The 16431-nt window shown below is 37.9% G+C and overlaps 1 protein-coding gene across 1 annotated transcript in view; it reads left to right on the forward strand.

Annotated features, from left to right (window-relative positions):
* The window catches only part of LOC121379664 (U4/U6.U5 tri-snRNP-associated protein 2-like), a 92548-nt gene that overhangs the window by 40393 nt on the left and 35724 nt on the right, over positions 1-16431 (forward strand). Inside the window, exons 6-8 of the mRNA XM_041508314.1 lie at positions 4322-4377; positions 10499-10724; positions 15804-15949. Coding sequence (XP_041364248.1) covers positions 4322-4377; positions 10499-10724; positions 15804-15949 — 428 coding nt within the window. The remainder of the gene's footprint in view (positions 1-4321; positions 4378-10498; positions 10725-15803; positions 15950-16431) is intronic.

Here is a 16431-nt window from a genome sequence, read left to right on the forward strand (position 1 = left end):
GATAAGTATGTTTCTAATAGAAGCTATGTCATTTGACTGCATACTCAATATATATGATTTGACATAAGAGATTATTCAATGAAATACCCATTGTGTAATTTAAACTTCTCAGTATTATTTTGTTTGGGATTTGACTGATTATACACACAGCAGAAGTGGTCAGGTTCTTCGTCACAATTACATCTTGTGTGCTAAATTGTGTAAAAGCCCATAGAAAAGGTCTTTAATTAATAAGATGTTAGGACTACTTTCAGTGAACAGCGAACAACACGAACGTGTGGCTGAAGTTGGACCTGAACTCACTGTAAACATAACTGCATGGAAAATAAAATCGGAATTTTTTTTATTTGACAGAAAGTCACAAAACTATTATTTGACAAAAAGTTTTTAAAAATCCGAAAAACTTTATTTGACAAAATATCACGTCAGTCGGGTTTGTAGAAACACTGACTTGAGTATCTTTATCTCCAGATGTCAGATTTTGTTTGTGCCAATTTGGTAATATGGGAAATATTTTGTTCACCAGCTGATATTTCCATTAGCCTATGGCGAATTGACTGTCAATTGGCGTGAGCCTAGCCAGTCATGTCACTGATATTTCACAATGTGATATCCCTTCGTAGATTCAATTGGGTTATTTTGTACAGGTCTGCACAAATGTGGGTGGCATGTACTATGTGCATATAAAACCTTATTTTTTGAGAACAATGTTTTGTTTGGATGACTTCATTTTTACAGTGTGTCCTTTACTTAAGTTCAGTTGAAATTGATTTTCATGCTTAGGTCTATATCCATTTGAGGTACAGGCATCCTGCCAGGACAGTGGGTAAATGGTTAGCTGTTGGTGACAGAACAAGCATGCTGCCAGGACAGTGGGTAAATGGTTAGCTGTTGGTGACAGAACAAGCATGCTGCCAGGACAGTGGGTAAATGGTTAGCTGTTGATGACAGAACAAGCATGCTGCCAGGACAGTGGGTAAATGGTTAGCTGTTGGTGACAGAACAAGCATGCTGCCAGGACTGGGTAAATGGTTAGCTGTTATTGACAGTACAAGCATGCTGCCAGAACAGTGGGTAAATGGTTAGCTGTTGGTGACAGAATAAGCATGCTGCCAGGACAGTGGGTAAATGGTTAGTTGTTGGTGACAGAACAAGCATGCTGCCAGGACAGTGGGTAAATGGTTAGCTGTTGGTGACAGAACAAGCATGCTGCCAGGACAGTGGGTAAATGGTTAGCTGTTGGTGACCGAACAAGCATGCTGCCAGGACAGTGGGTAAATGGTTAGCTGTTGGTGACAGAACAAGCATGCTGCCAGGACAGTGGGTAAATGGTTAGTTCTTTGTGACAGAACAAGCATGCTGCCAGGACAGTGGGTAAATGGTTAGCTGTTGGTGACAGAACAAGCATGCTGCCAGGATTGGGTAAATGGTTAGCTGTTATTGACAGTACAAGCATGCTGCCAGGACAGTGGGTAAATGGTTAGCTGTTGGTGACAGAACAAGCATGCTACCAGGACTGGGTAAATGGTTAGCTGTTATTGACAGTACAAGCATGCTGCCAGGACAGTGGGCAAGTGGTTAGTTCTTGGTGACAGAACAAGCATGCTGTCAGGACAGTGGGTAAATGGTTAGCTGTTGGTGACAGAACAACCAGTGTTGTGGCCTTATATCTTCCCACTGAGCTGTTATATTAAACTACTAATAGAGAGTGGACTCCAGGATGCAAACCCAGTACAGGGCTCGAAACTTATTCACAAAGTATGTTTGTGTCGCTGTCCCCCACACCATCCCCATTTTGTTGTTGTTTACTTTGGGCCACTAAATTCATTTGCAGGAACCCGTGGGCTAACAGAGATAACAGCCTCTGTTGTGTCCCATACCAGTATCCATTAATACATATAATAAAAGTTATATTTTATTATCGTTTCGGCAATCTCCAACTGAAAAACCACTTATTTGGCGCCAAATTTGTCGTGATCAGAATAGTCATTCTGTCTTTTGTGTTGACTAACTCATCTCTGATATTTTACCCTCAATTGCAGATTTAATTGGTCATAACAGATGATTTTTACTTACTGTCATTTATTTATTCAGCAATTCTTTATAAAATATTAGAAACTTTTCATTTTCGGGGGATATCACTGCTTATAAAAACAATGGAAGTGGTAGTGTTCATTATTAAAATCATTTATCTTGGATGCCAAATAATATATACTTTACAAAAACAAAACTACTTTTTATCAGCTGGTGATATCAAAGCAATTGATTCATTCTATGAAGATAGAAATAAAAAGAAAAGAAAAATGTTGTCCCACAGTAGGGGATCACTTTAAAAAAATCTTCTTTTTTTTATAGATATTTTAAAATCTTTATTAAAATAATAATATTAAAACTTTGATTGGTTCAGCAAAATGAATACCCGTGAATGTCAGACTAACAATAAGTCCGTTTTAACTAACAGTACATAAAAGATGAGGCAACTTTTCAGTACCAGATACTGAGGGACAAAATAAGGGATAGATACATATTTCCACAAAGTTGACCAACACACAAGATATATGGTAACAAAGCTTTCCCTTTTTTTTCCCCTTTTTCTTCTTTCATTTTGGTGTTTTTTATGTGGCTGCAGCGTATCAATCAACATGAACATGACGGATATAAATACTACCACACCTCACCCTTACAGGGTGTATACTACCAAATCCAATCCCATAGACGACAATAGTAGCATATGTGGCTAAAACTCCTACCTGCAACGTATCAATCAACATAGACGCCATGGATATAAATACTACCACCCCTCACCCTTAAAGTGAATCACAAAAAAGTGGGTGTCAAGCTGCTCATTTCTGAGATAACAGGTAGCGTCTATGACTACCCTAGTTCGGCACAAAATTTGAGTACTTTTTTTTTTACAGGTACCCCATGCATGTTCCAAGCACAAGGCTACTTGACACAGTGGTACTAGATGAAATAAAATTGCATACATTGTTAGCCCAGATGAAACTAATTTTTTTTACAACCAACACACTCACATTTATAACCAATCACAGGACTTGTGGTGTTCACTTCTCTATCAAAAGTTGGGTGCACCTCGAACTTTGACCCAGCCGGAAGTTATTTGGTTGAGTACTACCTACAGTGAATCAGCTCATTTCAGAAATAACGAATAGCATCTACCTGTATGACTATCCTAGTTCTGCACAAAATTTAATTACTTTTTTTTACAGGTACTCCATACATCTTTCAAGCTCAGTGCTACTTGACATAGTAGTACTAGAGTTTGTTTTGTTTAACGACACCACTAGAGCACATTGATTATTAATCGGCTATTGGATGCCAAACATGGTAATTTTGACATAATAGTCTTCGAGAGAAAACCTGCTACTTTAGAAGCAAGGTATCTTTTATATGCACCATCCCACGGCCTAAGATATACCAGTTGTAGTGCACTGGCTGGAACGAGAAATAACCCAAGGGGCCCACTGATGGGGATCGATCCCAAACCGACTGCGCATTAAGCGAGCGCTAGATGAAATAAAATTGCATACATTTTTTGCCCAGATGAAACTAGTTTTTTTTCACAACCAACACACTCACATTTATCACCAATCACAGGACTTGTGGTGTTAACTTCTCAATCAAAAGTTTGGTGCACCTCAAACTTTACCCAGGTGGAAGTTATTTGGTTTAATACTACCTAAATGTAGTTTTCATCATGTATAGGAACATAGGGAACAGTATTTAGAAAAAGTTAGTTCGTTTTGTTTAATGATTGCACTAGAGCACATTGATTTATTAATAATCGGCTATTCAAACATTTGGACATTTTGACCTATAGTCATATAGAGGAAACCCCCTACATTTTTCAATTAGTAGCAAAGGCTCTTTTATATTAACTATTCCACAGACAGGATAGTGTATGCCATGGCCTTTGATATACCAGTTGTGGTGCACTGGCTGGAACAAGAAATAGCTCAATGGGCCTACCAACAGAGATCAATCCCAGACTGACTGCACCTCAGGCTAGCACTTTACCATTGGACTATCTGCGTGTACTCTCTCCCACCACCATCACCTCCAAAAAAGTCTGACACTATCAATAAAACATTGAAAGAATGTAATTATTTTTCATAATTTTCTTTGTTTGTTACCCAATTTAGCCAATGTTTTTTTGTTTTAGGATGTTGTTAAACAATCATTCATTCATTCATTCATTCATTCATTCATTCATTCATTCCTGTAAAGGTATAAGGAAAGTTTATACAAAATCGAATGTTTTATGTGTATCTTTTCTTCTTTTAAAAAAAAATCATTTCAGGAATTGTGGGTTTGAACAACATCAAAGCAAATGATTACTGCAATGTGGTGCTTCAGGTGAGTGGAAGAATGTTTAAAGGCCTTGTTTCTCTAGAATTGGATTATAAATGAGATTACATTCAACTGGAATACCAAACCTCGCTATTTTATCATCCAAAACATTTTAATTGAACCACGATTGAAGGACTTCCATGACATGCTTCATTTTTAAAATTTGTAACTCTAGATGTGAAAAGTCATAAAACGTATGGCAAAACGACTTGTAGTTATGAGGCTATATATACAATGGCCGTGTAATGTATCCTTGAATTTTATATAAACGACCACCGTTTATAGATACTTGACAAATGAGGGCCAGCTATAAACAAATAAAAAAATATATTATTTCATGACAAAATAATGGCAAATATGATGAAATAAAATAATAAACAGGCGGAACATGAACTTGCAATTTTTTAAAATTATTATTATGATTTAAAAAAAAGAATTTGTTTCTTTTTTCTTTTTTAACACGGAGCTACTGTACACAGTACCACTGCAGGCACCTGTGCATGAAATTTAGCAGGGGCAGGAGTCTAGACAGTTACAACTCTATAGTGCTCGGTCGCTAAACATTAGCAAATTATTTCGACTGATTTGCAAAGTGGTCATTTGGTTTACTGTATAGCATACAAAAAAACAGTGTACTGTCGCCAAAGGTAGGCTTAATTATAACTTAACACAGCTGAATCCAGTTCTACGCACAGTGGCAAGTTCAGCCTGCTGTTTGTGTGTGTGCACACAGGTTAATCTTGCATTTTTATAGCCAAAAACCCCAGATAAAACACCGCCCCCTCCAGACCCATAAGGTAGTAGTATGCTAATAATAATAATAATATAATTTTTTATTTATTATTATTATTATTATAATAATGTCGGTAAAATCATGACACAGTGGGGTTGGGTCGGTTGTTACAGAAACATTACATAAATTTAGATGGGGACCCGGGAGTGGTCTCAGTGTTACTGGTATAAAAAAAATGAGAGAAAAAAAAAGAGTTTTATTGCCACTTGAAATTTTGCGCATTTGAAATATAACTACATACAGCAAAATAACTTTTTAGTCCTATTTATTTGCGGAAAAATTCACTTTTCACAATGTACGTAAGCAGCCTCAAAGTTCAAGCCCTGTTGTTAGTTTGTGGACTGTCCATAGTTGTTTTCTCTTTCAGATAATTTGCCTCAGCAGCTGATAATTTGTTATTTTTATTTATTTATTTATTTATTTATTTATTATTATTTTATTATATTATTACTATTCATATGTCTGTGGAAAACTTACACAAAAGGGTCTGCTAGGTACATTTACAATCCCTCCCCTGTTCAGACCATGCACTGTTCATACAGTACTTAGTATGTATTCCTCCTGTTTTAGATGGTTTGGCAATATGGATCAGTCAAATACCTATTTACCGCCTATACATTTTTGCTGTGTTTATAGCCAGCCCTCGTTAGCGGAGGCTATATGCACGGCCGTCATATATATAGCCACATCATATATAAACACAGTCCAGTTCATAGTATTCTTTAAAAATGTAACAATTCCTATCCTAAGCCAGCTGTTATGGCATATTTTGCATAATAATGAATTTGACACGGTGGAAAATGAAGGGGTTTGTGATCCAGATGTTTAAATTTTTTTGCGTACGACTAATGATATATTTACCTATAGATGCAAAGGCCTAACTAGTCAGGATTGTCGATGTTTAAAATGTTTCTGTTACTAAAATAAATTAATGTATAAGCTTATTATCATCAAGTACATGTTTTTAAAACTTTTTATTAACTTATTTTCATTGTTGTTTTTTTCTATTTAACCTACGTTACAGAGGACAGTAAAGCATTCTCGTTATAAAAGCTTGGTAAATCGTTTTGACACTGCGGTTATTCGGGGGATGCCCGTCACGTGACTCAAAAATAATACACATCTGCTCTCCAAATAGCCGTTATTTTTCTCTGAATTATGGACTGTCGACATAATTCAATTATTTTTATAAAATATCAATAATAAGTGTGATATGGTGATTATGTAGATAATTCAATAAAGTACTTTTAGGGATAAATCAAATGTATATATTTTCAGATAATACTTTGTTGGGTCATTAATTAGGTCAACATCGGTCATACCTATTTGACCCATTCATTTATCTTAAAGAAAGATCCTCCACCTCAGTGTGAGCACTGTCAGTGTACTCTGATGGTGCACCACATTTTGGTGGAGTGTAAGCATCTTAAAGAAACTCAAAAAGATATATTTGGACCACAAAATGTGATGGAATCCTTTCGATTCCATCCAGAACTTATTTTACAGTTTCTACGTGATACGGACTTTTATTGTAAATTTTAATATTATCTATCTGTGTTATTTGTATTTTGCACAGTTCTTTACACTGTGTTTTAATTTAACTGTTGAATTTTTATATTGATGTTGATCATCATATTGTTTTTGCATTTACCATAGCAATAACCAATGTATTTTTCGTGCTGGGGTGTCGTTAAACATTCATTCATAAATTAGGTCAACCACCAGTGACTGAGTGCCTTTCATGGGAGCTACAATTTATTACATAATCAGTACTGATTTTAAAAACAGTTTTGTACACTCAATTAAAATTTTTAAATTTTATCAAATTTGTTTAAAGCAATAAAAACGTAGTTTGTTGTCTTTCTTTTTTTGTAAATTCCAATCTAGCATTATAATTATAGAAAGTATATATAAAATCATAAACGTTACACAATTTCAGAGTATTGATAAATCAAAGTTTCTCTTAGGAAAAAATAAAAGATAAATATAAATACTGTGGCCAGACAGTGGTTCATAAATTAATCTTCGCCAACACTCGCCTCAAGCTGGTACATATGCCTAACCTAAATTGGTTTGCTGGTTCTGGGCTCATATTCATAAAATTTCTTAATTTAACTATGCTTAAAATCTAAGTATAATATCAAATAAATGTAGTCATCACACTTACATATAAGTCTTAAATATCTATCATTTCTTACCATGCTACATAAATCTAAATATCATGCCTAAAGTAATTCTCATGTTGTTGCTAAGATAACGAGTCACATTTCATGATGATTCAACAGTTTGGCTCTGTGCCAACACCATAAAAAGGGATAAGTTTATATCAGAAATTATTATGGTAATACCAATATTTATGCCATGAAGGGGTGTAGGTCTTCTTGGCATTTGCATCTAAATGTAGTTTTCATCATGCACAGGAACATGAGGGAACAGTATCTATACCTAGAAAAAGTTAGTGTGTTTTGTTTAATGATATCACTAGAGCATGTTGATTTATTAATCATAGACTATTGGATGTCAAACATTTGTTAATTTTGTCCTGTAGTCATATAGAAGAAAGCAGCTCTATTCTTCAATTAGTAGGAAGGGTCTTTTATATGCACCATATCACAGACAGGATAGCACATATCAAGGCCTTTGGTATACCAGTTGTGGTGCACTGACTGGAATGAGAAATGGCTCAATGGGCCCACCAATGGGGATCGATCCCAAACTGACTGTGCATTAAGCAAGTGTTTTATCACTGGGCTATGTACCCCCCACCTAGCTCAGTCGATCAAGTGCTCGCCTGATGTGTTTGCATCGTATGTGATTAAACCTCGGTGCACCCATTCTCTGACTGGATTTTTTTCTGTCCCAGCAAGCACCCCACGACTGGTATATCAAAGACCATGGTATGTGCTGGCCTGTATGTGGGAACATGCATATAAAAGATTTTTTGCTGCTAATGGATAAAATGTTGTGTGTTTGCGCTAATACTGTATCTCACAATTATCACATGTTTAATATTCAGTAGCTGAGGATTAATAAGTTAATGTGTTCTAATAGTGTTGTTAAACAAAACATTTTTTTTAAAGATCAGTGATAAGCCATATTGTTTTGAGTTTTTAGAAATTCCATTTAGTATAAGAATGCAATATCATTACTTCTGGGGTTTTTAAAAAACCAACACATTATTTCACATGTCACTTTGTAGATATTGGAAGCATATGATCTCACATTAATAAATAGCTCAAGTTTGTCCCCTTCCTCCCTCCTCCCCCATTACCGGCATCTTCTGACTACTGACATTCTCCTTCGTTAACTTTAATCAAATGAGCCGATTTGCTTTTTAATAAATTAATTCAAATGCTTTAGGTATGTAGTGTATTGAATATCCCTTCTTTTTGACACTACATCATTATATAATTGTGTGGAATTCTTGTTACACTAAATATACCTTACAGGGGTGAGAATGATCTGCACATCCGCAGAAATCTGCGTTTTTGGGGACCAAATTGGTCACTTTTAAGATCGATGAAAATCTGAGAAGATTTTTCTAAGGGGGGTGAGGTATGTGTTAGCAAATTTGTAATTAAGTCACTAATTTAATTTCATTCATATAACAATTTTTTGCTTTGGTTTCACGAGAAAATTCGAACGCAGTCGTCTTCGTACAGTGCAACAGGAAGAAAGTATTTTGGTATTTTTCGGTTAATTCAGCATACTATTCGGAAGACTTCGGCAGATTTCGCTGTTCCGATCTCTTACGTATGTTGTAGATTACGATTGTGGGGGCGTATTTGAAAGCATGTACAAGAAATGTATTCCCAAGCGCATTCATTAACATATTCTTGACATTTAGTTGCTTCCGCACCCCAAGTAAGTTGGTAGAAGTATACACGATGTGTTTATTTTGTTTTATGAATTATATCTATCCTAATGCTATACATTTGAGGTCGGGTCCCTTTATTATAAAGGGGGGCCTTCCTAACCTCATTTGCACTCTGTCTGACAGCCCAAACTTTTGTGCCATGATATGGTGGTTGGGGGGTAAAATGAAAACTGGCTCTGCCCATAACCGAAATTATGCCTGATTTTTAATTTCATTTTCATTTTCACCCGATTTTTTGTTTGTTTGATGTGTAGCAGTTTCTCCAGTATAAATATAAATGATAACTTAGGTTCAAATTGTTTAATTTTTATTGAATGAAATGGTAACATAATTGCCAAATTTATATCATTTCTGTAGCATGCGTATGGTAGCCTACTGCACAAAGTATGTAACTTGGCTAGAAATTTAACTTTGGAAATGAGGGGCAGTGGTTAAATATGTAAGCAGAAACAGATTGAGAGGCATTTGTGAAGAGTCGCTACTGAATATAGCCATAGGAATTCTGTATATATATCTGGAATGCTTAAAAAAGAAAAATGGAATAAAAATCAAATGAGCAACAAGAAAAAGATGCTTGGTTGAATTACTCTGTCCCCACAGATGTGAGCAGATGCTAGCTAAAACAAGTGTATTTATATGGTTTATTATTCTGTTGACAGAAGAGTATTGGACAGGCTCAGACAATGTTAATGATAGAACAAGTGAAGATATGTGAATTCATTTAATTATAATGCAGAGATGATGATTGGCAGACAAAATATTTTAGTGCCAGTAATGGGTTAATTATTTGACATATATATATATATATATACACTGTAATATGTTCACGAAATTTACAGATATTTAATTACACGGTTAGTATCTTTAAATTATTGGACTTACCTTGTGAACTTAAAATGTCAGTTTTGTTATTCTAATGCATAGAAATTACGTCCTCGTGTACATGTCTCCCAAACATTTCAACGGATTTTGAAATTTGTCATTCTCACCCCTGAGATTACAGGTGTAGCAAATACACATGGTGGAGAATGCCACACATATCACGAACATGAGGTGACGAATACAAATATATATTCATGTCCATGAAAACAAAAGTGAAAAGGTTTTGCAGAAAGGAAGAGCACAGTATTTTTTAAAGTAAAACTGATTAATCATGGGTGTGTCTATTGTCTAGTTGTCTTGTCCAGAATCACATTGTTTTTAAGGAACACTTAAGATCTCCACTTTTTCACAGGAAAGTGCAGCTCTCTCTGCTGTTACCATATCCCCAGCAGTGCTGAATATGTACTCGCTTGGCACACTTGTTGCTGGGATGCATATGAGATGTTTGACTACATGTCTTAGAATGGTGTTCGAGTATATCGTTACACCTCTACTATAGATATTTGTTAGAAATATGTTTTGTACATGCATTCTGTGAATACTGATAAGTCATTGTTTGTGTTTTTAAACTAAAGGCCTTATCACATGTGGTGCCGCTAAGGGATTATTTTCTTCAAGAGAGTAATTACAAGTGTATTAAGCGGCCTCCTGGGGACCAAGCCTTCCTTCTTGTTCAGCGGTTCGGGGAACTGTTGCGAAAACTGTGGAACCCTCGCAACTTCAAGGCTCACGTCAGTCCCCATGAGATGTTGCAGGCTGTGGTGCTGTGTAGCAAGAAGCGGTTTCAGATCACAGAGCAAGGTTTGCATGTTTTTAAATTGTTTACTCTGCCTTCTGTGAAATAATACCAACTGTAGAGAGAAGCCACACTTGTAGTGAGCTGGAGGCTTCTCCATTAGTCTCTACTCACGCTCGCATAAAGAGACAAAGTGCTCAGTGTTTGCATATGCTCTTAAACATGTACCACTGTTACACAACAAGGCTTGTTCAGTTATAGTTGGAAAATGGGTATAATTCAAAACATTTTATTAATAAACTTAAATTTCATTTGTTTGGTTGCTTGAGTCATCAGATTTACAAATAAGTTTAACAAACTAGAAATGAAAAACAAATTACTAAAACAGCTAACCCTGGCAGATACTAGCTAAAACATGATCCTGGCAGTACATGCCAACAACTAACCCTGGCAGAGACTAGCTAAAACATGACCCTGGCAGTACATGCCAACAACTAACCCTGGCAGAGACTAGCTAAAACATGACCCTGGCAGTACACACCAACAACTAACCCTGACAGAGACTAGCTAAAACATGACCCTGGCAGTACATGCCAACAACTAACCCTGGCAGAGACTAGCTAAAACATGACCCTGGCAGTACACACCAACAACTAACCCTGGCAGAGACTAGCTAAAACATGACCCTGGCAGTACATGCCAACAACTAACCCTGGCAGAGACTAGCTAAAACATGACCCTGGCAGTACACACCAACAACTAACCCTGGCAGAGACTAGCTAAAACATGACCCTGGCAGTACATGCCAACAACTAACCCTGACAGAGACTAGCTAAAACATGACCCTGGCAGTACATGCCAACAACTAACCCTGGCAGTACACACCGACAACTAACCCTGGCAGCACACACCAACAACTAACCCTGACAGCACATGCCAACAACTAACCCTGGCAGTACACGCCAACAACAAACCCTGGCAGTACACGCCAACAACAAACCATGGCAGTACACGCCAACAACTAACCCTGGCAGGACACGCCAACAACTAACCCTGGCAGTACACACCAACAACTAATCCTAGCAGAGACTAGCTAAAACAAGACCCTGGCAGTACACACCAACAACTAACCCTGGCAGAGACTAGCTAAAATATAACCCTGGCAGTACACACCAATAACTAACCCTGGCAGTACATGCCAACAACTAATCCTGGCAGTACACGCCAACAACTAACCCTGGAAGAGACTAGCTAAAACATAACCCTGGCAGTACACACCAACAAACCCTGGCAGTACACACCAACAACTAACCCTGACAGAAACTAGCTAAAGTATAACCCTGGCAGTACACACCAACAACTAACCCTGGCAGTACACACCAACAACAAACCCTGGCAGTACACACCAACAACAAACCCTGGCAGTACACACCAACAACTAACCCTGACAGAAACTAGCTAAAGTATAACCCTGGCAGTACACACCAACAACTAACCCTGGCAGTACATGCCAACAACTAACGCTGGCAGTACACACCAACAACTAACCCTGGCAGAGACTAGCTAAAACAACCCTGGCAGTACACTTCAACAACTAACCCTGGAAGAGACTAGCTAAAACATGACCCTGGCAGTACACACCAACAACTAACCCTGACAGACTAGCTAAAGTATAACCCTGGCAGTACACACCAACAACTAACCCAGGCAGTACATGCCAACAACTAACCCTGGCAGTACACACCAACAACTAACCCTGGCAGTACACACCAACAACTAACCCTGGCAGTACACACCAACAACTAACCCAGGCAGTACATGCCAACAACTAACCCTGGCAGTACACACCAACAACTAACCCTGGCAGTACACACCAACAACTAACCCTGACAGAAACTAGCTAAAGTATAACCCTGGCAGTACACACCAACAACTAACCCTGGCAGTACATGCCAACAACTAACCCTGGCAGTACACACCAACAACTAACCCTGGCAGTACACACCAACAACTAACCCAGGCAGTACATGCCAACAACTAACCCTGGCAGTACACACCAACAACTAACCCTGGCAGTACATGCCAACAACTAACGCTGGCAGTACACACCAACAACTAACCCTGGCAGAGACTAGCTAAAACAACCCTGGCAGTACACTTCAACAACTAACCCTGGAAGAGACTAGCTAAAACATGACCCTGGCAGTACACACCAACAACTAACCCTGACAGACTAGCTAAAGTATAACCCTGGCAGTACACACCAACAACTAACCCAGGCAGTACATGCCAACAACTAACCCTGGCAGTACACACCAACAACTAACCCTGGCAGTACACACCAACAACTAACCCTGGCAGTACACACCAACAACTAACCCAGGCAGTACATGCCAACAACTAACCCTGGCAGTACACACCAACAACTAACCCTGGCAGTACACACCAACAACTAACCCTGACAGAAACTAGCTAAAGTATAACCCTGGCAGTACACACCAACAACTAACCCTGGCAGTACATGCCAACAACTAACCCTGGCAGTACACACCAACAACTAACCCTGGCAGTACACACCAACAACTAACCCAGGCAGTACATGCCAACAACTAACCCTGGCAGTACACACCAACAACTAACCCTGGCAGTACATGCCAACAACTAACCCTGGCAGTACACACCAACAACTAACCCTGGCAGTACACACCAACAACTAACCCAGGCAGTACATGCCAACAACTAACCCTGGCAGTACACACCAACAACAAACCCTGGCAGTACACACCAACAACTAACCCTGACAGAAACTAGCTAAAGTATAACCCTGGCAGTACACACCAACAACTAACCCTGGCAGTACATGCCAACAACTAACGCTGGCAGTACACACCAACAACTAACCCTGGCAGAGACTAGCTAAAACAACCCTGGCAGTACACTTCAACAACTAACCCTGGAAGAGACTAGCTAAAACATGACCCTGGCAGTACACACCAACAACTAACCCAGGCAGTACATGCCAACAACTAACCCTGGCAGTACACACCAACAACTAACCCTGGCAGTACACACCAACAACTAACCCTGGCAGTACACACCAACAACTAACCCAGGCAGTACATGCCAACAACTAACCCTGGCAGTACACACCAACAACTAACCCTGACAGAGACTAGCTAAAGTATAACCCTGGCAGTACACACCAACAACTAACCCTGGCAGTACACACCAACAACTAACCCTGGCAGTACATGCCAACTAACCCTGGCAGTATACACCAACAACTAACCCTGACAGAGACTAGCTAAAGTATAACCCTGGCAGTACACACCAACAACTAACCCTGGCAGTACATGCCAACAACTAACCCTGGCAGTACACACCAACAACTAACCCTGACAGAGACTAGCTAAAGTATAACCCTGGCAGTACACACCAACAACTAACCCTGGCAGTACATGCCAACAACTAACCCTGGCAGTACACACCAACAACTAACCCTGGCAGCACACACCAACAACTAACCCTGGCAGCACACACCAACAACTAACCCTGGCAGTACACACCAACAACTAACCCTGGCAGTACATGCCAACAACTAACCCTGGCAGTACACACCAACAACTAACCCTGGCAGCACACACCAACAACTAACCCTGGCCGTACACACCAACAACTAACCCTGGCAGTATACACCAACAACTAACCTTGGCAGTACACACCAACAACTAACCCTGACAGAGACTAGCTAAAACATGACCCTGGCAGTACATGCCAACAACTAACCCTGGCAGAGATTAGCTAAAACATAACTATAACTAAATATAGGCAGTAATGTCAGCTGCACTTTGATGTAGTTTATCAACTATCTTGGCGTAAAAGCAAAGCATAAACTAAAACCTGGAGGTAAATGCCAGATTTTCATTAGCATACTTGTGTCGTCTAAATCTCAATACTAATGACAAAAAAACCCTACTAAAGACAAAAAAACATAAGATTAATTAACATATCATAATTATTACTATCGTCTTTTATCCTATAAAATCAACTATATTCTCTTTAGCTATTCCAATTACCATGAATAATAACGCTGACAGATTTAGGCCTACAGAAGAATACTTTAAACTATTTAATGTAGATAAATATAAAATTAATCAAATGTTAATCTCTTTATTCTTGAAAAGAAAACTACATGTAACTAACCAGGTTATATATCAGCTCATTGTTTAATATTCTATATAAGAAACGAATACCCTCAACAAAGATCAAATGCTTTAAAATGTTCTTGTTCACTAAATTAGCGCGGAAGAAAGTGAGAATATTATGTTATATAAAGTATATCAGATAATCTTCATAATATGTCAACATTACATTCATTTTGGCCATATTATTTAGGTTAATTTTTACATAATATATTGTTATAGTTATTAACATTTTAACTAAAGCCAGTTATTGATCTATATCTGCATGTCAAAAAAAGCAGCTTCTTAACATCTCACTGATACTAGTAAAAAGAAATGAGGGAACTTGTAGCAATTTAGGCTGGTCATGATGTGGAATAACAATGCAAGCGTTGCAATATATACAAAAACTATACATTAGTGAGGGGGTTAAAAATACCAGATAAATATTAGCCCCTTACCAGTTCAACTGAAGGGGACTATAGGTTTCATCTCCATCTGTCTGTCCATCCATCTGTCTGTCCTACATATAGTTTTCCAGGTGTTTTTCTAACAATGCCTTGAAATTGTGTGTATAGCTTTATCATGTACTGTTACAGATGAAGTTTAACTTTCATGGCAATTTACAGGGTTCACAGAGTTATGGCCCTTGAATAACAATTAGTTTTCCAGACTTTTTTTTGCAATGCTACAAGTTATTGAGTTGACATGTATTGTATAGCTTTATCATGTTCTGTTATAGATCAAGTTTGACTTTTATGACAATTTACCAATTTTCCAAAGAGTTGTGGCCCTTGAACTTAGGAGATAAGAAACTTTGTTGGGCTCGGTAGGGGACATGTATCGTTTTAGCAGTACTCTCGGAATGCTTTTTTGTTTATGTTACCCTTTCCCATGTAGCAGTTGTGGGTTTCTGCTCTGTCACTAGAACTTTAAAACTGTTATTTGGTGAACTTTTTGCAGGTGACCCAATAGACTTTCTGTCCTGGTTGTTGAATGCTCTGCACTCTGCTCTGAATGGAACAAAGAAACTGAACAGCAGTGTTATTAACAAGACGTTCCGTGGCCGAATGAAAGTCTACTCCAGAAAGGTTCCTCCACTTGATATGGTATTTAGAGTGTTTTAATTATTAATTCTTCAAATTTATGTTTATATCTTTAAAGTTTCCAATCTGCAACATAATGTTAAAAATATATATAGAGAGGATTCATCACAAGTATTTTTCAGTATGCTAAATATCAACCGAGTCTATGTTAATTGGTATTTGTCGACGCTCTGCCAAGACAAATACCAATTAACTAGACGAGGTTGATATTTTACATATTAAAAAACTTGAGTAGCGAATTCTATTTATCCTATAACACTTCTCTAAAATAACATTTTAATGAAATTTTTAGGAAAACAGTATAAAGTCACCGCCATCGGTAATATGACGTCATCATGATTAGCACAAATTAGTTTGACGTCACACATTTTAACTAAACCTTTGAAAACGTTACGCTCAGGTACACAGGTCTTGTTGGCTTGTGATTTTATAGTAGTGTTGTATATTTCCGGTTTGACGGAAATGGCCGAATTAAATCTCACGGA

This window comes from Gigantopelta aegis, chromosome 8 (assembly GCF_016097555.1).
Source record: "Gigantopelta aegis isolate Gae_Host chromosome 8, Gae_host_genome, whole genome shotgun sequence".
Taxonomy (NCBI): domain Eukaryota; kingdom Metazoa; phylum Mollusca; class Gastropoda; order Neomphalida; family Peltospiridae; genus Gigantopelta; species Gigantopelta aegis.